We start from the raw sequence: 26541 nt of genomic DNA on the forward strand, positions 1-26541 counted from the left end.
TTAACCTGCTTTCACTCACCTTCACTCTGCCCATCATCTCTGGTTGTTCAATAAACGTAATCTTAATTATACCTGTGTCTCCGTCCCCTTCTGTATGTAACAGTGGTACAATAAGTGTAGTATTTGTAAAGAATGTGGTGGATTTGCTCGGCTGCCATGACAGTCACTTTAAGTGGAGTGACATAAATGGTGCTATCACTTGAATATCGCACGGCTTTCAGCCAATCGGATTCGAGAACCAGAAAGAACTGTTGTATAAACATATATATATATATATATATATATATATATATATATATATATATATACATACACATATATATACACACACATACAGTACATGTACATGTGTGTAGTTGTATGTTGCAGTATGTACTGTGTCTGTATCAAATATATGTACTGTACTCTATAAAATGCAAGTGGATATCTGTTCTGTCTATGAAACCTTTGAATGATGGCTGCACCTGACCAGCATTGACTGTTGTATTGAGATTGTGTGATTTAGAACAGGGTCCATAATGTGGCCCTTATTTAATCAGAAATGTGTCTATGTTCTTGGCCTCTTCTCTGTTTTGCCTCTCTACTCACTACACATCCTTACTCCACTTCTTCCCAGCTGTTGACCCTGTTTGTTTTTCTTGTTGTTCTTCCATCATTAAAAATTGTAACACTGTGTTGTGCTCTGTCTAAATATGCTTGCTGCACCTCTGAGCTATTACAGTTTTTCTCAGTCACTTTGGTACATTCTCGGATCATCCTTAATATTTGCAAACCAGTCAGTGTATTTCTTGATACAATTTGTACAAACAGCACTAGACAAATGGAATGCCTGCAAAAGTAATGCTCAAAATCCTTAGTTCATCTCTCAAAAGTAAGCATTTATGTCAGTGAACATATCAGTGCCATCAGAATGACCAGCCCTTTTGTCATTGTTCACAAACAAAAGCATTAGCCAAGTTTTCAATAAAACTGTACTCTGGCAGTATTTCTTGATGTAGAATATGGTGACGGCTTTGATGACAGTGATTGAAAATGAACCAGGCTGCAATTTTTCTTTATGGAAAATATTAATTTAAACAGTACAAATTTGCATACACAGTAAAATCCCCAGAGTTAAATCAACTCTACTCAGAGTACATATGGTCCTTCTCTAAATAGTGTTAAAGTAACACTGAAGCAGAGTTAAAGTTAATGAGATAATGAAGCAATTAATAAGGCTGTGACTGAAGTCAGTTACAGTTCTTGCGTTTCTATTTTCTTCTGTGATTCTGCTTGTTAACAGCAGGTGTTCATCACTAATTCACAATCATCCCTTCATTAATTGTTTAATTATCTCATTATCTTTAACTCTGCTTCAGTGTTATTTTAACACTATTTAGAGAGGGACCATATGTACTCTGAGCAGAGTTGATTTAACTCTGGAGATTTTGCTGTGTATTACTGTATGTGGGATTTTGATCACAAGAGATGGCAGGATTCAAAGTTATGCTTTTATCTTTAATCACTGTGAATAATAATTATATTGTTTGTTTGATGCTAAATATAATAAAAAGAAAGACTGATTAAACTAAAATCTGTGCTTGCAAAGGTACCGTAATTACATAAAAAAAACACAAAACACATTCCGTGCTCAGTTTTTTGGCGGCATGAAGCTTTCATTAGACCAATGAAATTGCCGAACGGGTTAAGGTCAAACAACTTTTTTGTTTACTGTTTAGATTAAATCGAGCGCGCTCAAACTTCCCATCATTCTGATTACGGTTGTCATTTTGTCACCATCATAATGGCAAAGACACGGAGAAATGCATATGATGCAGCTTTCAAGTTGTAGGCGATTGATCTGGCTGTTGGAAAAGGAAATAGAGCTGCTGCACGGGATCTTGGTCTTAATGAGTTGATAATAAGATGTTGGAAACAGCAGCGTGAGGAATTGACTCGGTGCAAAAAGACAACTAAAGCTTTCAGAGGTAAGAAAAGCAGATGGCCCAAACTAGAAAATGACTCGAAGACTGGGTCAACACACAGAGAGCAGACGGCCGAGGTGTTTCAACTGTGCAGATCTGACTGAAAGCCAAAACAATCGCCACTGCAATGAAGTTTGAAGATTTTAGAGGTGGACCATCGTGGTGTCTCAGATTTATGAGACGTAAAGGCCTGTCCATCAGGGTATGGACGAGTCTGTGTCAGCAGCTCCCTTCCGACTACGAGGAAAAAGTTTCAAACTTCCACAAATTCACTGATGCAAAGATAGCGGAGCATTCCATTGGCCCGCACAACATCATAAATATGGATGAGGTTCCTCTGACGTTTGACCTGCCGCTCACTCGGACTGTCAACAGGAAAGGCGAATCATCCGTCACGCTGAAAACAACCGGGCATGAAAAAACGCACTTAAACTGTGTTCTGAGCTGCACGGCATCAGGAGAAAAACTTCCACCGATGGTGAATTTTAAATGCTTGACGATGCCAAAAGAAAAAATTCCCGAAAGGAATTGTTGTGAAAGTCAACAAGAAAGGATGGATGACGGAAGGCTTAATGCATGAATGGCATACGGAGTGTTACGGCAAGCGACCGGGAGGATTCTTTCACAGGAACAAGGCATTGCTCATTTTGGACAGCATGAGGGCCCGCATAACCGATTCAGTGAAAGAAGCCATCAAGAGGACAAACTCAATTCCAGCTGTGATTCCTGGAGGCACAACAAAGTATTTGCAGCCATTCGACATCAGTGTAAATCGTGCATTTAAGGTGGCGCTCCGTGTTCAGTGGGAGGCTTGGATGACAAGTGGGGAGAAATCCTTCACTAAAACGGGACGTATGTGAAGAGCAACTTATGGTCACGTCTGCCAGTGGGTCCTGACAGCGTGCAGCATTGTCAAAAAATCCACTATCATCAATGGGTTTCGAAAGGTTTCGTTAACACTCTGAGGTCTGAAAACGCGCCGGCGCGTTTTGCAGGTTTTTTTTCACATTGCAGCAAAACAGACTTAAAATACTCCGTCATTTTTTGTCATAGAGACATAAGTAATATATCAATTGAAACTATAGAATATCTTCTTTTATTTGTATACACTCAGAGTAAAAACACAATGTTGTGCTTTTTGTAAAATAAAGAAAACTAACATGATGCGTGATTTCTCCTCTCCCTCTGAACGAAGTCCAATCTGATAGTTCTCAGAAAATGAACTGTAACTTAGTGAATACTAATCACAGAAAAGTTAAACTTATGTCTAAAAAAACGTTAAGATGTCAGGTTTTAAATCATTTAAGTCAAATCGAAAACAAACCTTCTGTGTTTATGTAATCTGTATGAAAAGAGAGCCATGTCAGAAGTCCGTGATTCAGCTCATTATCTGCTAATGCGGCCACGCCCACGGAGCCAGCGCTATTCAGACGCAAATTCAGAGGCAATACATGCATTCATCGTCTCAATCGTGTATTTATTGTCTTGAAAAGTGTTTATCTGGATGTAAAAGTCATGGTTAGGGAGCTCTAGAAGACATGCAGTTAGTTCCTGTTTTCTTTTCTTCTACAGATGAATTTTAGATGAGTTTTTGTTTCTTTAGCGCCCTCCGGCTGCAGTATGAATTGGAAACTCCATTCATGGAATAGCCTCTTATTCTTTTAGATGAATTTGTGGACTAAAAATGCACAGAGAGCGCCCTCCGACTTCAAGGATGAATTGAAAACACCAGCGCTCATAGTAATGACAATGAATATTGAATAAATATAACTTCTCTGTATAGAAAATTGACATAAGCATATGAGAATCCAATATTTCTCCAAATGTGCATGCTTTTAAACTAAAAGCCTATATTCAGACTCTTTGCATCACAGAAATACATTATATTTTAAAGTATAATATAAAACCATTACTTTATATTGTAATAATATTTTTCTGTATGTTTCATATATCATGATGAGCTTGAGACATCACAGAAGGTTTTTTTCACAGCCTACCTGACTGAAATGCCTCATTAATATGCAAGTCATTTCAGTTCATTGCTATCCAATTCTTTTGTCTTCTCAGGTGAGAATGGCCCATATTTCAGTGGTGATTCACGCCTCCATGCATACTGTGTTTCTTGGCAAAAAGTGTCTTACAAAAACTAAATCAATATATTGTTTATATGAAGGAGTAGGCAGCATAATTTTTACATAATTTTGAAGCAAAAACTCTAGTCTACAACCTCCAATACCCAAAAGTCTTGTGAACACAGATTTAATATACTTATTTTGGCCTTATTTCAGTGACTTAAGTTTTTTGTTTTTTCAGTAACCACGCTGTGGCGAGGGGGGCGTGGTTTAGCGGGGTCTGCAACAGGAGGGAGTGTCTGGGGATGTGCGGTGATTGAACGGGTTGAATGTAAATCACGAACACTGTTTCTCGTTCCAGTAATTGCGTGGAGACAGGATAAAACGCAGGAGAAGCAGGAGCATGTGAGAGAGAGAGGGACTGCTGACAGTCAGACTGAGTGAGCTGTGCTCGTTTCATGGAGTGAAGCCCGTCCTTGGATGTGAATTATTGAGTGTGCGTTGCACCGTCTTTTTGTTTATGTGTTTGATATTTTTCTCTGGTGAGAATAAAGACTGTCAGCAGCCCAAAGCCGATCCCTGTCCTCTTCCTTCCCATTACACAAGAACCTTCGTTACACTGGTGCCGAAACCCGGGAAGGAAGACGGAAGGCGCCGCCATGCAGGCATCCCCCGCCGCTGGAAAGCCGTTTGCGGACATCATCGCATCCCTCGCGGTCCTTCATCAAGAACAACATCGGGCCCTGCTGGATCTTCGAAATGACCAGGAACGCCGCTTCGAGGCGATCATCCGGGCCAGCAGGAGGACGCGAGAGGTTCCGGAGCTGGATAGACCGGGAGGTTCCCGCGGAGACCAGCGCGGCAGCTGCTGGCCTCTTCCAGCTGCCACTGCAGAAGATGGGCCCGCAAGATGACCCGGAGGCTTTCCTGGACCTGTTTGAAAAGGCTGCTGAGGTGTCAGGTTGGCCCCGGGACCAGTGGCCCATGCGGCTCGTCCCGCTGCTCTCGGGCGAGTGCAGGTGGCAGCGCAGCAGCTGCCCATCCAGAACCTCCTGGTCTTCAACGACCTCAAGAGGGCCATCCTGCAGCGGGTCGGCCGCTCCCCCGAGCAGCACCGTCAGCGCTTCCGATCTCTGGAGCTGGGGGAGGCGGGCCGCCCTTCGTGTTGGCCCAACAGCTCCGGGACTCGTTCCGCAAATGGCTGATGGCCGACGGAGGCGACGTGGAGCAGATGATCGATCGCGTGGTGCTGGAACAGTTCACCACTCGGCTCCCGAAGAAGACCGCCGAGTGGGTCCAGTGCCACCGGCCCACGTCGCTGGATTCGGCCATCCATTGGCGGAGGACTTGGTGGCGTGCCCAGGGGTCGGCGAACCCCTGCCATCTGTCTCTCTCTCCCCTCTCTCTCTCGAAACCTGTCCCTCTACTAGGTCCCGTCGCCCGGCCCGCCTCGTGTTCCGCCCCGGGGGCGGGGTGGAACGGATTCTCGGCAGTTCGTGGCGCCAAGAGCCCCGCCCAGGGGGCGGGACTGCCACCGCCGGGCTGGACCCCGCGCCTGCTTCTCCCCTCTCTCCACGCCAGTCATTCGCCGTTCTGCGCCACTGGCGGCGGCAGGTCTGGCCGGCCTGTTGCCGTTGCGGGGACCCGGATCACTTCATAGACCGGTGTCCAGTGATGGAGGTGGGGACATTGATCCGGGTCCCGGACGACCTGCAGGTCGCCCCGGTCAAGCTGGTCAGTACCAGATACCAGTGAGTATCAAGGGGGGTACATATCAGGCTTTTGGTGGACTCAGGTTGTAACCAAACCTCCGTGCATCAAAGCCTGATTTCATCCGGGGCATTGGAGCGATCAGCGAGAGGGCATCGTTTTGCATTAGTCATTGTGGATTATGCAACACGATATCCAGAAGCAGTGGCTCTCCGCAACATTTCCGCTAAGAGTGTTGCGGACGCCCTCTTCAGTTTAATCTCCCGAGTGGGGATTCCGAAAGAAATCCTCACTGATCAAGGCACGGCGTTTATGTCACGTACGCTACGCGAACTGTACGAATTGTTGGGCATTAAATCGATTCGAACCAGCGTCTTTCACCCACAAACGGACGGGTTGGTCGAACGTTTTAATCGCACGCTTAAATCCATGATTCGTAAGTTCGTTCAAGAAGACGCCAAAAATTGGGATAAATGGTTGGAACCCCTGTTGTTCGCTGTGCGAGAGGTCCCGCAAGCCTCCACGGGGTTTTCCCCCTTCGAGCTTCTCTTTGGGCGCCACCCCCGCGGGGTGTTGGATGTCCTAAGAGAGTCTTGGAGGACGGACCATCTCAATCGAAAAATGAAATTCAGTATGTGCTGGACTTGAGAACAAAACTCCACACTTTGGGGCGGCTATCTATGGAGAATTTGTTACAAGCCCAGGACAGACAGTGCCGGTTGTATGACAGGGGAACTAATCTGCGTAAATTTACACCGGGAGAGAAAGTACTCGTATTACTCCCCACGTCAAGCTCAAAATTACTGGCGAAGTGGCAAGGACCTTTTGAGGTCACACGGCGAGTTGGTGATCTCGATTATGAAGTAATACGGTCCGACAGGAGAGGGGCACGTCAAATTTATCACCTCAACCTCCTGAAAAAGTGGAGTGAGGCGGAGTCAGTGATGCTGGCGACGGTGATTAGCGGAGAGGATGATCTCGGGCCAGAGGCGAATGTAAAAAAACAATCCCTCGCTCTGGCCCCGGGGGAGATCACCTTTCGCCCTCACAGCTCACTGATGTTTCCAATTACAGGCTGAGTTTGCCGACGTGTTCTCTCCCCTACCGGGCCGTACTGACCTCATTCAGCACCACATCGAGACAGAGCCGGGCGTGGTGATTCGCAGCCGGCCGTATAGGTTACCTGAACACAAAAAAAAAGTGGTTCAGGCAGAATTAGAGGCAATGCTTGAAATGGGGGTAATAGAGGAATCCAGCAGTAACTGGGCGAGCCCGATAGTTTTGGTTCCCAAAACGGACGGCTCAGTGCGGTTCTGTGTGGATTATCGCAAGGTGAATGCAGTGTCGAAATTCGACGCGTATCCAATGCCGCGTGTGGACGAATTGCTTGACCGGCTTGGTACAGCTCGCTTTTATTCGACACTGGACTTAACGAAAGGGTATTGGCAGATCCCTTGTCTCCATTATCCAAAGAAAAGACCGCTTTCACGACGCCGTTTGGATTACACCAATTCGTGACCCTTCCGTTCGGGCTGTTCGGGGCACCGGCTACCCTTCAGCGACTCATGGACAAGATCTTACGGCCCCATGCTGCGTATGCGGCTGCCTATCTGGATGACATTATTATTTTTAGTAACGATTGGCAGCGGCATATGCAGCATTTGAGGGCTGTCCTGAGGTCGCTGAGAGGGGCTGGGCTCACGGCCAACCCGAAGAAGTGCGCAAATTGGCGCGTGGAAGTAAGGTATCTGGGCTTCCACTTGGATATGGACAGGTGCGTCCCCAAATTGATAAACAGCAGCGGTTGCAACCTGTCCGCGTCCCAAGACCAAAAAGGAGGTCAGACAGTTCCTCGGGCTGGCGGGATATTACAGGAGGTTTGTTCCTAATTATTCGGACCTCACCGAGCACCAGGGGCTGGGTGCGGTCCTGTCCCAGGAGATAGAGGGTGAGGAGCGGCCGGTGCTGTACATTAGCCGCAAGCTCTCCAAGAGAGAGGCTAAGTACAGCACCGTGGAGAAAGAGTGTTTAGCCATCAGGTGGGCCGTCCTCACCTCCGCTATTATCTCCTGGGGAATTCACCCTCTGTTCGGACCATGCCCCTCTGCAGTGGCTCCACCGCATGAAGGACACCAACGCATGGATCACTCGTTGGTATCTCGCTTTACGCCTTTTAAATTCAAGGTGATCCACAGGCCGGGTGTTCAGATGGCTGTGGCCGACTTCCTCTCCAGAAATGGGGGGGGGGGGGGGCTGCAGGCCGGACGGCTCCCCGGCCTGAGTCGGGCGGTGGGGGTATGTGGCGAGGGGGGCGTGGTTTAGCGGGGTCTGCAACAGGAGGGAGTGTCTGGGGATGTGCGGTGATTGAACGGGTTGAATGTAAATCACGAACACCTGTTTCTCGTTCCAGTAATTGGCGTGGAGACAGGATAAAACGCCGGGAGAAGCAGGAGCGTGTGAGAGAGAGAGGGACTGCTGACAGTCAGACTGAGTGAGCTGTGCTCGTTTCATGGAGTGAAGCCCGTCCTTGGATGTGGAATTATTGAGTGTGCGTTGCACCGTCTTTTTGTTTATGTGTTTGATATTTTTCTCTGGTGAGCATAAAGACTGTCAGCAGCCCAAAGCCGATCTTCTTTCCCATTACACAAGAACCTTCGTTACACACGCATAAACATTATTCCTTCAAAAACACAAACATGTACATACATGTTCCTCACATATTATTGTAGCCTAGTTTGTGCTGAATACAGTGTAATGACACTTTTGTCATTTATATGTTTATGAACAACTGAAAAAAGCACAAATGTCAGAGCATGTCAAAACTTCTCCAGGCCCCAAATCAGCCTCAGACTCCAGAGGGTTAAAGCCTGTGTAAAGTTCATTTGTTTCAATATACCGGTAGGCACCTCTGGCTTATAGACATGTGCAGCTTATTTATGTTTAAAATAATATTTTTTTTTTAATTCAGTGGGTGCGGCTTATATTCAGGTGCACTCAATAGTCTGGAAATTACGGTAATCCTGTGCTTCTATTGAATAAAAATTGAAATGTGTTAAACTTTTGGTAACACTTTATTTTGATGGTGATCTAGTTGCAAAATTACTTATAGTTAGAAGATTGTCTAAAGTGGACCATCAAAATAAAGTGTAACCAAAGTTTTGAGCAATGTGTCTTTGTTTTGGGAACTGAATGAATGGTTTGGGAAATTGTGCAAACTGTTATAGTGTGATAGCAATCAAGAAAAACTGTAATATATATATTGATATAACTATATGTTGGAGTCTCGTCAATAGGTCATGCATGCAATGATAGCTCTGAAGTAAACTAAGTGTCCAGAGCAGGTTATGTTCAGCGAATAAGTTGCTATAAGCTACTTTTATACCCTGAAATTGATTCATTTTTGGAAGCTAAAGCTTACTTACATTTAAACATACCTGGGCATGTCACATAACCTGCTTTCTGGTAATGAGATGCATCTCTGAGCTATTTTTTAGAACTGGCTGATCATTGATTGGTCTAATATGCATTAGACAAATTCAAGATTCACCAAGATTCATCAAAATATATAGAAAATATGCTTGATAAATCATGACAACTATTTCAACCATTTTATATTTAATGAACTATATAATGCCTAGATGTTATGGGGTGTTATTCAACAGAGAACCAGTATAACATATTTTGATAAACATGACATGAGCAATTGATAATGTAGGAAACAGCAGACAATTGTACATAATCAATTGCATGAATGTAGCACTGGCAATTTGTTCAAAAGAGTGAGAAATTGCTTTTATGATGTGCACAAGTGACTAGGTGATGTGGAGGTTGAACAAGTAGTTTTGAGAATGTCAGTTGTGATCTGAGAAATTTACCAAAGTGACTGTAACTCGTTGATCATTGATTGATCTAATGCTTTATGCTCTCTTTTATTATAGTGAAATCGCCTCGGTTACGTATGTAACCTTGGTTCCACAAACAGGGAACGAGACACTGCGATAGCCTTCGCTATGGGAACACTTTCGATGTGACGAATGTCTGAAGCCCTTATACCATCACACCATTTTATTGGCCAGTAGCGCTTAGCACCGCCCCGATAATATGTCACATATGCTTCATATCAGCATATAACCAAGGTTACATACGTAACCGAGATGTTCCCTTTCATAGGTTCTCTCAACAATGCGATAGCCTTCGCTATGGGAACGATATACTATTACGCCTTCCCATACCTGTGTTAGGTTTTGGTGAGGGAAGGATGAGCAAGGACTCAATGATGCAGTACAAATGGGCTTTTTATTTAATAAAAACAAAATCAAAACAAACCAAAACTACCCCAAGGGGGAAAACAAGACTTGACTGCAGGAAAACACACAAGGGACTGGTAACATGAAGCACATTCGACAATAATCCAGCACAGGACTGAAAACACAAGAAGAATAAATATGAGAGCAAACAAGACAGGTAATGAGGGAGGACAGGTGGAGCAAATTAACCAATAATCAGGTAACAAGATGGGCAGGGTCAAGACAATAGACAGGAGAGCACATGGCACAAGAAACACACATGACAAGCCATGGGAGGGGAGCCAAGTCAGAGCCAGTGGAACATCACAACAGTCTTAGACAGATCTAGAGACCAGGCATATTACCAGGGAGGGACAGGAGGGTTGAGCCAAGGAGGCTCGGGCAGGTCTGGAGTTCTGGCTGAGGGCCAGGGAGGGGCATGTGGAGGGATGTGTGTGTGTCCCAGACACACAGAAGGGCGATACCATATAAGGGAGAGCGCGCTGCTTGGTGACGGCCTATGTAGCCGTATCAGGGAGAGCGGGCTGCTCGGTGATGGCCTCCGTGGCCATATCAGTGTAAGCAGGTGGTTCTGGGCCGGCAGTAGGCTGCTCTGGGACGGCTTCTGGGATGGCAGCGGACTGCTCTGGGATGGCAGTGGGCTCAGGCTGGCAGACTGGTCTGTGGTCAGAAGAACCTGAGTACATTTTCAGGCATGCAGGACGGCCAAAACATAAAAGGTGAAGACAGCCCTCATGACCATGACAGGACTGACAGGGAGAGCATGCGGCTCTATTACCTCTGGGACCACCGGACTAGGGAACTCTGGTATGGCCTCCGGGCCTACAGTGGGCTCTGGGATGGCCTCCGTGCCTACAGCGGGCTCTGGGAAGTCTTCCGGACTTATAGCGGGCTCTGGGAAGGCCTCTGGACCTACAGCGGGCTCTGGAAAGGCCTCCAGGCCTACAGTGGGCTCTGGGAAGGCCTCCAGGCCCTGAGGTATGGTGGACAGGTGGGGCAAATAAACCAATAATCAGGTAACAAGATGGGCGGGGTCAAGACAATAGACAGGAGAGCACATGGCACATGGAACACACATGACAAGCCATGTGCTCACACCCAACTGCATGTTCACACAAAACGGAACATGAACACACTAGCGAGCACACTCACAGACTGCGTGTTCACACAATACACTACATGAAAGCACACGGCAGGTGTAAACAAACCACGTGCTACGCAGAACATGACAACACAAGTGCGCCTGGCCAATAAGAATAAACCAGACACTCACAAGACATGCGAGACAAGAGCACACGGCGAGTGAAAGTACACAAACTGTGTGCTCACAATAAAGACAGAACAGGGAACATGAGGGTCCGAACCCCGACACGAAACCAAACCAGACATGAGTGCCAGGATCTGAACACCACGCACCCAACATGAAACAAGACACACAGATAAGAGAGCACACAGCTCAAGAACTCTCGAGACTCGAGTCCATGCCTAGAAAAATTGTTCTCTGACCTGGCAGCAACACACACTTTTAAAAGTTTAAGTGTAAGACTCCTCAATGATCAAGTATGAAATCTCAATTGGGCAAGCCAGTGCCAACTGCAGAAGTGGGGGTTTGGATGCCAATATAGAACCTGTACACACGCCCTTAGGGCTATCTTCTCAGACTCAGAAAGCTAAAGCGCAGAGAGCGGTCAACAAGCGGTGGAACAGGCTGACAGAGAGGCGAATAACTTAGAGATTGCCATAGGAAATTACTCTTAAGCGTGAACACATTGACGCAAAAGTTCTGGCTCAACACAACAGCAGAGCTGGCAAGAAGAGAGTAATTAGTCATGCAAATCACTGTTCTGTAGCATGAAGTGTCAAAGTGTCAAGCGTTGTAGTGCACGATAAAGTAAGCAGCACTTAAATGCAGTCAGTCATGTGAAGCGAGTTTTGGTATCATAAGCATTGCATCAATCACATGAAGTGAGGATGACAATGGTAAGAGATAGCTGAGCCAGTTATCTTAAACCCAATCACCACTATCATGCAGAGAGAGATAGGGAAAAACCCGTCTGCTTACTCTGTAGCTTGTAGGGGTGTGACGAGATCTTGTCACGAGATCTCGCAAGACTAAAATGTGATGAGATTTCTCGTCAAGGCGAAAAGTAGTCTGGTGATATTGCCATGACAGAGTGTTAGGATGATTAGGAAAGAATATGCCACTGCTACGTTTCCATTATGCATCCACTGTCGTTTTGCTTTGTATTTAAATAAAAAACATTTAATTCAGTTGGATAACGGTCGCTGCCGCTCCATATTTACAGAGTTACGCGCAATCGCTGAAAGAGCTTATTAAAACGCGATTTCAATACGCATTTTGAAAGCAGCTCCAGGATGAATAAAGATATCTCTCAAGAAAGCTATCTTAGGCTGGGCAGTGTAGTTGTTACCATCTCTTAGCTCTGTATCAAATAAAAAATTGGTCTTATTTGTACTTTGAATATTGTGAGATTGTGATTATGGTTGCACTTATTGTAAAGTGTTACCATAAAAATGAATAACAGTTTTCTCTTAATCTTATTAAGCACAAACAGTAAGGTTTCATTTGTTAACATTAGTTAATGCACTGTGAACTATCATGAACTAGCAATTAATGACTATTTTTATTAACTAACATAAACAAAGATGAATAAATACTGTAGGCCTAGCACATATATTGCTCATTGTTAGTTGATGTTGGTTAATTAATGTTAATAAATGAGACCTTATTGTAAAGTGTTACCATTTTTATTTATACTGTTTTTATTTCTATGTATAAGTTTGTGGAAAGGAGTTCAGTTAGGAGGTCAAAAGTTGTAGAAGCTCATAAATCATGTACAGTAAGGTCTGAAGAGACTGAAATCATACAGGAGAGATGTCAGTCAGTTAAGTTAGTGGCAAAACCTTTTACAGTACTTGAGTATTGTTGTCTTTTACTGCATATGATAATTCATACTCAAAAAGTAGACATTCATTACAAGATGATTAGTTAAAACATTTCAAATACACCTGCAGAATATTTTTTCTAGTCATGTATTTCGCCATTGAGAATTTCTTAAAAATAGTGTGTAAAAACCTTGTCTCGTCTCGTCTCGTCTCGTGAACTCAATCTCGAGTCTTGTCTCGCCTCGTGAGATACCTGTCTCGTCACACCAATAGTAGCTTGCCATAAGAAATTACTCTTACATGTGAACTCATTCACACAATTGTTCAGCTAAACATTTCCAGTTAGGCTGTCAAGAATAGAGTAATTAGTCATGCAAAATAGTGTTGGCAGCATGAAGCGCCCAAAAACCATGTTGCACGATAAATGTGTGCTGCGGATCTCTTCAGAGTCTGCGCCTAAAGCAGTCACATGAAACAAGAGCTGGAAGCATAAGCGCCAAATCAGATGCACGTGCCTGCATTATTAAACCGTCTGCACACTCTGCAGCCACTATGGCCTTAGTGTTAAAACAACTTGCCATGGGAATTACTCTTAATTACGTGAACTCATCCACTCGTTTATTGCAGCTCAAAGCAGCAGCTGAGCAGAACAAAATAGTAATTAGTTGGGCAGACTAATGCTTGGTAGCATGAAGCATCAAAGCGTAGTGCATGACAAAATGTCTGCTGCAGAAGGGGGGGAGAGAGAAAGGGAATTCTGTTTGCTCAATCTACATACACTCGGGCTTATCGCCGTCATCCCAAGCGTCCAGCTCATGCGCCGCCTCAGCAACCGCAGAACTACAACAGGGGTTGAACGACCACCTTTCTTTCCTCAGAAAGAAAGCGAGCCTACTAGAGCGCAACACTTACAAATACAGGTTATCACAGAGACAACAATCAGATAGGCCACTATAAGCACCACTCAATTGTCAATTAATCAATTCTGGACATATTTACACATTTAAAGAAATAAAAAATAAAAAATCTAATAGCAATGTATTGGCAGATTACGACAACTAGTTTAACCATATTAATGAACTAATGAACTAATGAACTGGATGAATGATGAACTAATGCCTAGATGTTTTTTTTTGGGGGGGGGGGCAGAGAACAGAGAACCAGTATATTTTGATCAGCACGGCATAAGCAAATGATAACGTAGGAAACAGCAGACAATTGTTCTTAATCAAGTGCATAAATGTACATGAGCATTGTCAATTTGTTCATAAGATTAAGAAATTCTTTTTATGATGTGCACGTGACGAAATGATGTGGAGGTTAACTCCCTGAGGTCTGAAAACGCGCCGGCGCATTTTGCAGGATTTTTTTCACATTGCAGCAAAACAGACTTAAAATACTCCATCATTTCTTGTCATAGAGACATAAGTAATATATCAATTGAAACTATAGAATGTCTTCTTTTATTTGTGTACACTCAGAGTAAAAACACAATGTTGTGCTTTTTGTAAAATAAAGAAAACTAACATGATGCGTGATCTCTCCTCTCCCTCTGAACGAAGTCCAATCTGATAGAAAATGAACTGTAACTTATGAATACTAATGACAAAAAAAATGACAATTACATCTAAAGAAACGTTGAAATGTCAGGTTTTAAATCGTGCAAGTCAAATCGAAAACAAATATTCTGTGTTTATGTAATCTGTATGAAAAGAGAGCCATGTCAGAAGTCTGTGATTCAGCTCATTATCCCCTAATGCGGCCACGCCCACGGAGCCAGCGCTATTCAGAGGCAAATTCAGAGGCAATACATGCATTCATCATCTCAATCGTGTATTTATTGTCTTGAAAAATGTTTATCTGGATGTTAAAGCAATGGTTAGCGATCTCTAGAAGACATGCCGTTAGTTCCTAGTTCCTTTTCTTCTTTATATGAATTTGTGGCCTAAAGGTGTACAGAGAGCGCCCTCCGGCTGCAAGTATGAATTGAAAACACCATTCCTGAAATGTCCTCTTCTTCTTTAGAATAATTTGTGGACTAAAGGTGTACAGAGAGTGCCCTCCGGCTGCAAGTATGAATTGAAAACACAGTATCCAGCACTCATAGTGATGACAATAAATATTACTTCTCAGTATAGAAAATTGACATAAATATATAAGAATCCATCAATATTTCTCCAAATGTGCATGCTTTTAAGCTAAAAGCCTATATGAAATGCCATAGAGGTAACATAATTGTTCAGACACTTTGCATCACAGAAATACATTATATTTTAAAGAATATAATAGAATACCATTATTTTAAATTGTAATAATATTTCACAGTATTGCTGTTTATGATGAGCTGAGACATTATTACAGAGGGTTTTTTTCACAGCTTACCTGACTGAAAGGCCTCATTAATATGCAAGTCATTTCAGGTCATTATTATGTGATTCTTTTGTCTTCTCAGGTGTAAATTGCCCATTATTCATGCAGATTCACGCCTCCACGTATACTGTGTTTCTTGACAAAAAGTATCTTACAAAAACTAAATCAATATATTGTTTTATATGAAGGAGTAGGCAGCATAATTTTTACATAATTCTGAAGCAAAAACTCTAGTCTACAATACCCAAAGTCTTGTGAACACAGATTTAATATACTTTTTTTGACCTTATTTCAGTGACTTAAGTTTTTTGTTTTTTCAATAACCACGCATAAACATTATTCCTTCAAAAATGTAGATACATGTTCCTCACATATTATTGTAGCCTAGTTTGTGCTGAATACAGTGTAATGACACTTTTGTCATTTATATGTTTATGAACAACTGAAAAAAGCACAAATGTCAGGGCATTTCAAAACTTCTCCAAGCCCCAAATCAGCCTCAGACTCCAGAGGGTTAAACAAGTTTTGAGAATGCCAACTGTGAAACGTACCAAAGTGACTAAGAAAAACTAAATTTATATAAGATTCACTTTCACTTATGTATATTTTTACATATACACAATATAGGCTATGCTTGTATAAATGGGTATCTACAAATAAATTACAATATATAGCCTTTATTTTGTTGCCTTCAGGTGTGTTCAGTTTTGAAACTGTTCTGTAATTCTGAAAATATAATAGTTTTTTGGACTTTTTTGTTGATGTGCACTTTAATTTCTAATTTCATTTTTGTGTTATTCTTCAGGTGACTATAAGTCAAATTTAAGATACCATACCACCTGGGAGGCTGCAAAGGCGGCGCAGGGAAAGGAAGCAGAAGCGAGGCAAGAGAGCTGGTGTACGAGCCAGGTTACAGGCTAATCCACACAGGCCAGCGCTGCCGAGTCTCTTTCTTGCGAACTCTCGGTCACTCGTCAATAAGATGGACGAATTATGACTAAGAATTACGTCTCACTTCATGGATAGCTGCATTATTGTGATTACAGAGACCTGGCTGGACAGTGCTATCCCTGATGCCGCCATCGACCTAGATGGCTGCTCCGTTTACCGAGCGGATAGAACGGCCGACTCCGGTAAGAGCAAAGGTGGAGGAATGTGCATATATGTTAATAATGCTTGGTGCACGTCTACGGACATAATTAAAACACATTGTTCTCCTGATATTGAGTATCTGACTTTTTGAAATGCAGACCTTTTTACACACCAAGAAAGTTTACTGTTATTCTTATCAAAGCTGTTTACATTCCTCCACGGGCTAATGCTATGCTAGCTCTGGAGGAGCTGCATGACACCATTAACAGCCAACTGAATGCATATCCAGAGGGAGCTGTGATCATAGCAGAATCTTAAAACTGTGGATCTTAAAACTGTAATGCCCAAATTACTCAGCAGTGTACATTTTCCAACTAGGGATAAGAAAAAAGTGTATACTAATATCCCAGGAGATTACAAAGCTATTCTATCTCCACATCTTGGCCTATCTAACTATATCTCAATTGAAATGATTCCATCCTACAGATCTCTCATTTGCAGGCAGAACACGACCCACTGTTAAAACTGTCCAAGTCTGGAGTGAAGAGGCAATTTCACGATTGCAGGACTGTTTTGAAAATACAAACTGGGTGTTGTTTGCACAGGGTACAGACTTGGAGGAATATAGCTCATCCGTTTTAGCTTACATAGCCTTCTGTACTGATACTGTGTTGACCAATAAGACCGTAAAGGTGTTCCCAAACCAAAAACCATGGTTTGACAGACATGTGCGGTCCTTACTCAAGGCAAAAAACATTGCCTACAGGTCAGGGGATAAGCTGGCTTATAGTAATGCCTGAAGAGAACTGAGGAAGGGTATTAAAGAAGCCAAGCACAGATACCAGCAGCGTATAGAAGGCCACTTTAAAAAATAATAACCCTCGCAGCATGTGGAGAGGTATTAAAACTGTAATGGATTACAAGAGTGGTACAAAACAGACCAGCTTTGACGCCACACTTCCTGACACCCTGAATCAGTTCTTTGCACGCTTTGATAACAAGACTGGCAGAGTGGAATCTAAGACTGTACCAACATCTAGGGAGGAGCCTGTACTCGCTTTTGAGTGTCATCAGGTGAGATCCACCCTTAAGAAAATCGACATCACCAAAGCAACAGGACCAGACATGGTGTTGGGTCGTACGCTGAAGTCATGTGCTGATCAACTAGCAGAGGTGCTTACTAACATTTTCAATCTGTCTCTGCAGCAGGCTGTAGTCCCCATATGTCTTAAATCCACCATTATTGTTCCTGTGCCCAAAAAGCAAGCAGTTAGGTGTCTCAATGACTATTGTCCAGTTGCCTTGACACCAATTATTATGAAGTGCTTTGAGAGGCTGGTTTTATCTTACATCAAAGCCAATATTCCCACTGATCTGGAGAGCCATCAGTTTGCCTACTGTCGGAACAGATCAACGGAAGATGCAATTTCAAACACGCTCCACACAAGCCTGTCCCATCTGGAGCATCCTAACACATATGTTAGGATGTTATTTGTGGATTTTAGTTCTGCGTTCAATACAATAGTGTCTCATGAACTGGTGAACAAGCTCAGCAACATTGGATTGATTAATTCACTTTGTTCATGGATTTTGGACTTTTTTACTAACAGACCACAGAATGTCAGGGTGGGTAATTGTACTTCATCCACTCTCACCCTGAATACAGGGGTACCGCAGGGTTGTGTCCTCAGCCCAGCCCTTTTCACTTTATTTACACATGACTGTATATCCATCCACTCCTCTAATACTATAGTGAAGTTTGCTGATGACACCTAGTTGAGTGGTGTTCAGATAGTGACCTGGTTTTGAACACCACCAAAACAAAGGAAATCATCATAGACTACAGGAAAACCAGGAAAACGACACCTTCCCCACTCTATATAAATGGAGAAGGAAGTTGAAAAAGTTACCAACATCAAATTCTTGGGCCTGATTATCACAAACGATTTAACATGGACTGTTAATACTCAGTATGTAATGAAGAAAGCTCAGCAAGAGGCTTTTCTTCCTGAGAAAACTCAAGAAAGCCAAAGTACCATCTGAGCTTTTGGTAAATTTCTACAGGAGTACAATAGAAAGCATTCTTTGCCACTGTGTGACAGTGTGGTATACTAGCTGCACTACACAGAATCGAAGAGATTTGGCCTGGATAGTCAAGACTGCACAAAGGATTGTGGGAATCCAGCTTCCCAATCTGGACACAGTTTATGCTAGCCGTCTGCATAAGAGGGCTAGCAACATCATCAAGGATTCAACTCACCCAGGTCATAACTGTAGACTGTTTGAACCACTTCCATCAGGAAAAAGATATAGTTATATAGTTATTCATACTATGTAGATTCTATTTTTCTTTTTGTTTTTTCTGAGGCTGCTGGTCTCTGAGAGCTACTAAACAAAATTTAATTATATTTTTTATAATGACAATAAAGTTTCTATTCTAAATTTGTTTAGAGGGGGGAGCCTGGGCTAGCCCTGGTCCACAAGGTGAAAAAAGGTGATAAAAATCAGAGCATGTTGCCAATCGGGGTTGGCAGTTCATTTCTGTGGAATTGGTGGCAATTTACTGAGCTGAGGGTAAGAGGTCTGAATTTTTCTCTGGTATTTCAAACTCAACCTCCCAAGATCTCACTTGCTAATCCCTCAGCTTACAGGGAGAGAGATCCGACCTGACGAGTCCCCATCCCCACCCTGGACAGGACTGTGAATTCACAGAGTACACAATAAACAATAAACCATGCAACGTCAACTGGCGGCCCGCGGGCCAAATCCGGCCCGCCAGAGATTTCCATCCGGCCCCCAGAATAATACTGAATTCAGGAATAGCCTTGTAAGAGGAAAAAAGTTTAGGGCTGGTCCGAATACCATTTTTTGAGCTTCGAAGCTTCGGTAGTAATGAACATCGACTCTTCGGAGAGAGGGGCTGAACATATTTTTCTCTCTAATAAAGGCAGGAATCTGTGTCTGTATGTCCGTTTGCATTTTTATTATTTCGAGAACCGTTCATCCAATCGACTTCACAAGGCAGTGCAGTGTCGCATTTGGTGCAATATAGATGGACACGCGAGACGGGACACATTCAGAATTAATAAACTTTTAGTAAACTACAGTCAGAACAGCGCGAGCGGGAAGCGGCGCACCTCACGCGGGCAGGGCTTATGCTCCGAGAACGGACACTGCACTAGTGATATAAAACGCACACACACAGGTCTGTTAAATTAAGCAATACTTTTAAGGTAGTCTAATATTTTTCTGACTAACAAATTGGCACAGTAAGGGTAGATTTAAATAAAGAAAAACGAAATTTAAATAAAGAAAAAACAAAATTTAAATAAAGAAAAAACGAAATTTATATAAACAAAAACGAAATTTAAATAAAGAAAAAACGAAATTTAAATAAAGAAAAATGAAATTTAAATAAAGAAAAACGAAATTAAGTTAAATTAAAAACGAGATTAATTTAGATTGATAATAACGGGTAAAAATGCTAATACATTTTGTTTCTATTATTGTATTTTCCACAGTGTCAAAGCAACAAAACACAAGCTCAGACATGCACTTCGGTCCATACAAACTCCGCTGTTCTGAACACTCCCGTTGCTGGAACACGCGTCGGTTCTATTTCTAGCATGCACGCGTTTTCCGCGTGGCTCGAGCGCGCCTGAGACGCGTGTCTCAGTGTGCAAACTCCAACCTGTTAAATATGGGAGCCGAAATAAAAACGGACACGCCACGCAGCTGAGACGCTCACGCAGCCAGTGTGTCGCCGGCCTTATTCAAGGGGAATGAGAATCGTTTCGCGGGGGATCCCAGGTGTGCAAAAAATAAAATAAAAAAATATTCGAATGTCAAATTTTCAAATCGAATACCAACCCACCGAACGAATATTTGAATATTCGGGTCCGTTCCATATTTGTTTATTTTTAAATCTAACGAAAAAAAAAAACCCTTCTGAAAAGTAGCTTGTGCCGTAGCCTGCCTTCAGTCAAGAATGACGATAAACGCGTTCTCTCATTGAACATCTTTTATTGTTTCACGTGCTCATTTTTTCACAAATGTCAAAATTTTCCTTGCCTGGGATTAGCGCACAATTGCGTGACAGTGATGGACAGCTTGACAGCCTCACAAATATGAAGCCTAAAATATCGCTATCGCCCCCTGGTGGCTTGCTGCAGTACAGGTAATATGTAAAAAATAAAATAAATTTGGAATTAGAATTAGTATATCAAATAATAACATATTAGGATACAATTCGAATTTTATTTTATATTTACGAGTATCTGGCCCTTACAGTGTCTGCAGAGAAAAATTCTGGCCCTTGGACAAATATAGTTGATGACCCCTGCAATAAACAGTCCTGGGGCTGATACAGTCAGGGAACCCCCTCCCCCCCACACGCCCAACAACCATAAACAAACTTTAGGTGGGAAGCAATTCAGCATCCCCTTCAAGGCACTTATAGAAAGCAGAAAGCAAGAAAAGTCTATCCATCTATCTGAATTGTGTTTTAATGTTAACATTTACATTATATAACTATAATGCCACTAAAATGTCACACTGTAGGCTAATTGTTTCTGTAGGCTACATTATATAATTATACGGTACCAATGATTTATTAATACAATTGTTCAATAATATTTTAATTAAATTAAAATAACACACTTATGATCTGTGGTTCTTATTTATGTGAATATCCTGTGCCAAACTGCCAAAATGACCATAAAAGCATACTAATAATAATAATAATAATAATAATAATAATAATAATAACCTTATTAAATAGCCTAAATGGTCCTACTTTAAATTATGTTTTAACTACTATGTACCATTTAAATTAATAATTTGATACAATGTACTTTATTGTGTACATGTTTTACATTGTAGGCTACTATATTTAAAAAATACCTTATGTAATTACAGCTGTAATTTATTTCTGTAATTACATCTATAATTACACTGTTGATCCTTCCCTTACACGTTAACCGACCCTTAAACCTAACATACCACGAAACCTGTCCCAATATCCATATTACACCTCAAAAGCAGCAAAAGTGTTTACAAAATGAACACAATGAGTACATTGTACCTAACTTTTTTCTCATTCTGATGTAGGCTACTATAACAAGTGACTAATAAAAAATAAAATTATAAATACTTACAAGATTTCTGTCATTGAGGGAAACGTTGGAATAACATCTATGCCCATGCATGAGACTGCGAAGGCTTTCCACTGGGAACACTCACAACCATGAGGACATGAATTCATATGTCCGATCACACACAAAGGTGACAGCATCAACATTAACAGCACACGTGTCGCCATGATATAAAGAATAAATGTATTTTCTTCCGCTGGATAACTACAGTCTCTCCACTCGGTTTGGACCCTTAAATAGTGACACAAACCACTGACGAGCAGTTTAAAAGATTAAACTTGCTTGAGTGTGAGAGTCAACAAGTGAGTAAGAAAGCCTGTGAGTGAGACGGACGGCTGAGGCGCCCTTGCGGTTGCTATGGGAACTGAATAGTTATATGCGATATAAAACCGTCTTTGAGCCCTACTAATAATTGCGTGTATTATTCGTACAGGTAAGGGGGAGTGTTGGATTATTGTCAATTTTCATTTCGGTTATAACATACAATGGATTATCAAAATTAAAACAACACAAAGAACATGTATTGTAGTCTAAATAATTTATTTCTTTTGTATATAGGTAATATTTTATATATTTTATATTTATTATATTTGTGTATAGCCAATAGGCTATCTTAAGTGAGCAAACTATGTAGGCCTAAATCCCAAAGTTGTGACAATTATATAGCCTATGACAAATGTAAATGACAAATATGTAAATGTTCCAAATGTGTCAATTATGTGTAATATATAAGCTGCATTTTCTAAAATGCTAAACTTTTTTTGTCTTCAAACGCGGAGATCTGCGCAATCAGGGCCGTTCGATGTTTGGGATGTTTGCACCCCAGACAATAAAATAATTTTTAAAATATTTTTTAAAACACATGTACTATTTTAAACAAATTATTAAAAATGTGTATAATATAATATAATATAATATAATATAATATAATATAATATGAAGGAGTTCTGAAACGTAACCTGTACGACGCCGATGGCAAAACTACAACTCCCATGATTCATAGCATTTGTTGTATTCCTGTTAGGCGGCCAGTTCAAGTTGCCATAGCAGAGGATGGCGGTGTCTTACATTGATCACCTAAGATAACCATCAAACCGCTGGGTACACGAGTAGGGGTATTTTTATGTACGTTTCTTGTAGTTTTATAATTATGTGATTCGGTATTATATTATACAAACGGACAAGGCTTTGTAACATCTCAGCAAATAAAGGCTGTAAGCACAAAGCTAACTAGCTTGATAGTTCTACGTCAGTTCTCTGTGCCAAGTCGAGTGTTTACAAGATCTTGATTTTCAAAAAATTGACGATTTAATTGATTAGACCAGTGATCATCAGCCTTAAACGTTTAATTAATCTGAATACTTTCTCGCTATGTGTAATTACACGCGTCTAATAGCTAGGCAAACATATAATGCATGTGTCAAGATTGGAAATGTTTCTGATTTCAGTTTAGTGCTGTTGCTTATTTTCAGCCATTGGTTCATGTCAGCATGGACTCCTCCAGTGAATCTGACACCTATGACAGACCCAGGGGGCATCGATCGCGGGTCAAAGAGAGACGAATAAGGCCTGACAGCAGGTTTCCTAGGGATACGCATGTATCAGACATATCAGACAAAATTGACACTTTAGCAAACACTCTACAGGTAAGCTAACCTTTTCTATACGTGAATGTCTACTCTGTTGTTTACAGCTGGGATCACTAGGGTCTTTTGACATGCAAGCTTGTACTTTTGTGCAGGATACAAGCCGAAATCTAAACAAAGTGGATCAGATGTTGGGGCAGTATAAGGAACACACAGACGACCAAGCTGAAACCATGGCGACGGTGAGTATTGCTACCCAGAGTTGCATGGGATTGTCTCTGATTTCGGATAAGGGTGTTGTTTTGAGTACTTGTCCTGCGTTCTAGCTGAGGGAGAGCTTAGAGGAGTCCATCCAGCATCTGCAGGGGCAGCGGCTGAGGAGGACCACCGGTGGGTGGAGCGCCTCCCTCTCCACACTGCACACCAGTGACTTGGAAGATGGCAGCGCCTCAGGTACAGCACAGGCTATAACTTGCTTGATTAAATGAGTGGAAGCTTGTCTATACATTTATTATTTGTACACATTATTATTAGTAATAGTGTGTTAATGCTAATACATGATGCACAGTATATACTTCCCACCAAAACTACTAGTATCTTTTCCAGGGGCTGACTTAGTGAGTCCCTAAGCAATTCCAGGTATGGGGCCCTAACCTAAGTTAACATGAGAGGGGAACAACTAAGCCTAACAAATTTACACTGATTCTCACTAATAAAGCAAATAAAAATAATATAAGGAACACATTTGTAAATAAACTGTAAATCTTAATGTAATGTAATGTAATTATTGTCATCATTTTAATATATAGGGTGAGTAATTAATGACAGAAATTTCATTTTTGGGTGAACTAACCCTTTAATGTTGTGGTTATTTTTTAGCAAACAATTATACATGCATTCAGTTTAACAGCATTAAGTTAAAGGATTAGTTAACTTTAAAATGAAAATTACCCCATTATTTACTCACCCTGAAGCCATCCTAGGTGTATATGACTTTCTTCTTTCAGACGAATACAATCGGAGTTATATTAATAATCACACTGATGCTCCAAAGTTTTATAATGGCAGTGCACGGAAACCACCTTTTTGAAAATAAAGTGCATCCATCCATTATAAACATACTCCACATGGCTCCGGGGAGTAAATAAAGGCCTTCTGAAGCAAAGCGATGCATTTGTGTAAGAAAAGTATCCATATTTAACAAGTTATAAAGTAAAATATCTTCCACCAGACAAGGCTGATATTTTATGGCTGCCATATTCAACTTAGGAAGAAAGTGTAACGTCTCTTACAGTTCAAAGCGCTTATGCAACATCCTAGGCCTTCCTAAAGGCGGTCTGGTGGAAACTAGTTATTTTACTTTATAACATGTGAATATGTTTCTTACACAAATGCATCACTTTGCTTCAGGAGGGCTTTATTGACCCCCCGGAGCCAAGTCGAGTATGTTTATGATGGATGGATGCATTTTTTTTGAGTTAAACAGGTGGTTTCCGTGCACTGCCATTATAAAGCATCAAGGTGATTATTATTAATATAACATTGTATTTGTCTGAAAGAAGAAATTCATAAACACCTAAGATGGCTTGAGGGTGAGTAAATCATGGGGTAGTTTTCAGTTTGAAGTGAGCTGATCCTTTAAAGAGGGCAAATTTTATCATTTCACTGAACTGTGCTCATGCATTTTAGACACATTATGTTCTTGCTTCCCGCATGCAATAAATGTACGTCCATGAATGAGCGGGGTAATGTCAATGGTATAACACATTTCAGAAATTTGACAAAATGACAATTTAAAATAATTAGAGCTAAATGTATTTTAATATTTTTATAAGCAAAGTTCTGCTGTTAATGAGCTTGCACTTGCTGTAGCTCTAAACCTTCTGTTCGCACATGTGCATTACTAATGGAACTGTCCACTCTAACCCATGATGGGGGGGCCCGCATTCGTGCAGATGTAATAATAATGTTAAAACTTTAATGGTGATATCCTGACCAAACAAAATATGATTAAAATGAATAGGTTATGATTTATATAGGCTTCTGGGAATTTAGGGGCCCTTATCTCCTAATAATAACAATAATAAAGGTTTCTTGAGTGCCATATCAGAATATTAGAATGGTTTCTGAAGGATCATAGTAGTCACTGCCACGTACACTGTGCAGATAAATTCAGTTGTCAGTTCACCATTTGGTGCTTAAATGCTTTCTGTTCACACACAGTTCAGTAAAATATGGGAGTGACAACCGCATTCTACAACTGTATTATCTCCCGAAAAATACAGGTAGTGAACACCGCATTTACAGAAATTCTATGCAGTGTGTACGGAGCCAAACTGAACTAGTTATTAATGACGTTTTTTAATGTGTATCAGAGATGTTTATCTTCTGTATTTGTGGTGAAGAAATCACAGGGAAAGCAGCACGAGCACTGAGTATTTCCAGATCTTTCTAGAAAAACAGTGAACAAGAACAAGCCTATTATACACTGAAACAAATCGAAATGTGTTATGCTGAAAATAAGGCTAAAATATTGTGACCCACGTCTGCTCACATTAATAACTCTGTAAACTCGATCGCTTTATGAGCCGAGCTTAAACAACATGCTCAAAAACTCTTGAAATAAGTGAACATGGCAACACCGCGAGAGCGTGCTTTGTGATGAAGCCTTTACAAGCATAAACAAAACACGTCTGTCCTCTCTAGGCATGGGCCGGTATGAGATTTTGATGGTATGATAACCTTGAGCAAAAATATCACGGTTTCACTGTATCACGGTATTGCAATTACAGCTCTAAAATGTGTTATTTTAAAACGTCTAGGTAAAAAAAAAAATCTTTTTTCCCTTTCAATACAATATTACGGAAGCCCTGAACCGCATGGTGAAAAAAAAAAAAAAAAAAACTTGGTAGGGAGGGAAAAGTCGTTAAAAAAAATCGAAAAGTTATCTCGTTATTTCAACATATAAGTCGTAACGACATAATATCTCGTTATTTCAACATAATAAGTCGTTATAACGACATAATATCTCGTTATTTCAACATAATAAGTCGTTATAACGACATAATATCTCGTTATTTCAAGATATCGTTATAACGACATAATATCTCGTTATAACGTTATTTCAACATATGAAGTCGTTATAACGACATAATATCTCGTTATTTCAACATAATAACTCTTTATTATCTATCAAGTATGATAAAGGACGTTCCCGTAATAACGTCCCCAGTGGCGCAATGCTATAATATTGGACCGCCAGTATAGCTTTTACTGCGATCGCCGCGGTTCGAATCCGCCTTTTGCCGAGTTCGTTCTTCTCTAGTTTCACTTCACATATCAAAAAAGGCATTTATTTTCAATAGAAATAAAGCAATGTT

General features: G+C 41.4%; 1 protein-coding gene across 1 annotated transcript in view; it reads left to right on the forward strand.

Annotated features, from left to right (window-relative positions):
- Window positions 1-22562: 22562 nt before the first annotated feature.
- Window positions 22563-26541, forward strand: part of LOC125278735 (centrosomal protein of 128 kDa-like) — a 168896-nt gene continuing 164917 nt past the window's right edge. The window contains exons 1-4 of the mRNA XM_048208080.1: window positions 22563-22700; window positions 23048-23221; window positions 23317-23403; window positions 23488-23614. Coding sequence (XP_048064037.1) covers window positions 23066-23221; window positions 23317-23403; window positions 23488-23614 — 370 coding nt within the window. The 5' untranslated portion in view covers window positions 22563-22700; window positions 23048-23065. The remainder of the gene's footprint in view (window positions 22701-23047; window positions 23222-23316; window positions 23404-23487; window positions 23615-26541) is intronic.

The sequence above is a fragment of the Megalobrama amblycephala genome, linkage group LG11 (assembly GCF_018812025.1).
Source record: "Megalobrama amblycephala isolate DHTTF-2021 linkage group LG11, ASM1881202v1, whole genome shotgun sequence".
Lineage (NCBI taxonomy): Eukaryota > Metazoa > Chordata > Actinopteri > Cypriniformes > Xenocyprididae > Megalobrama > Megalobrama amblycephala.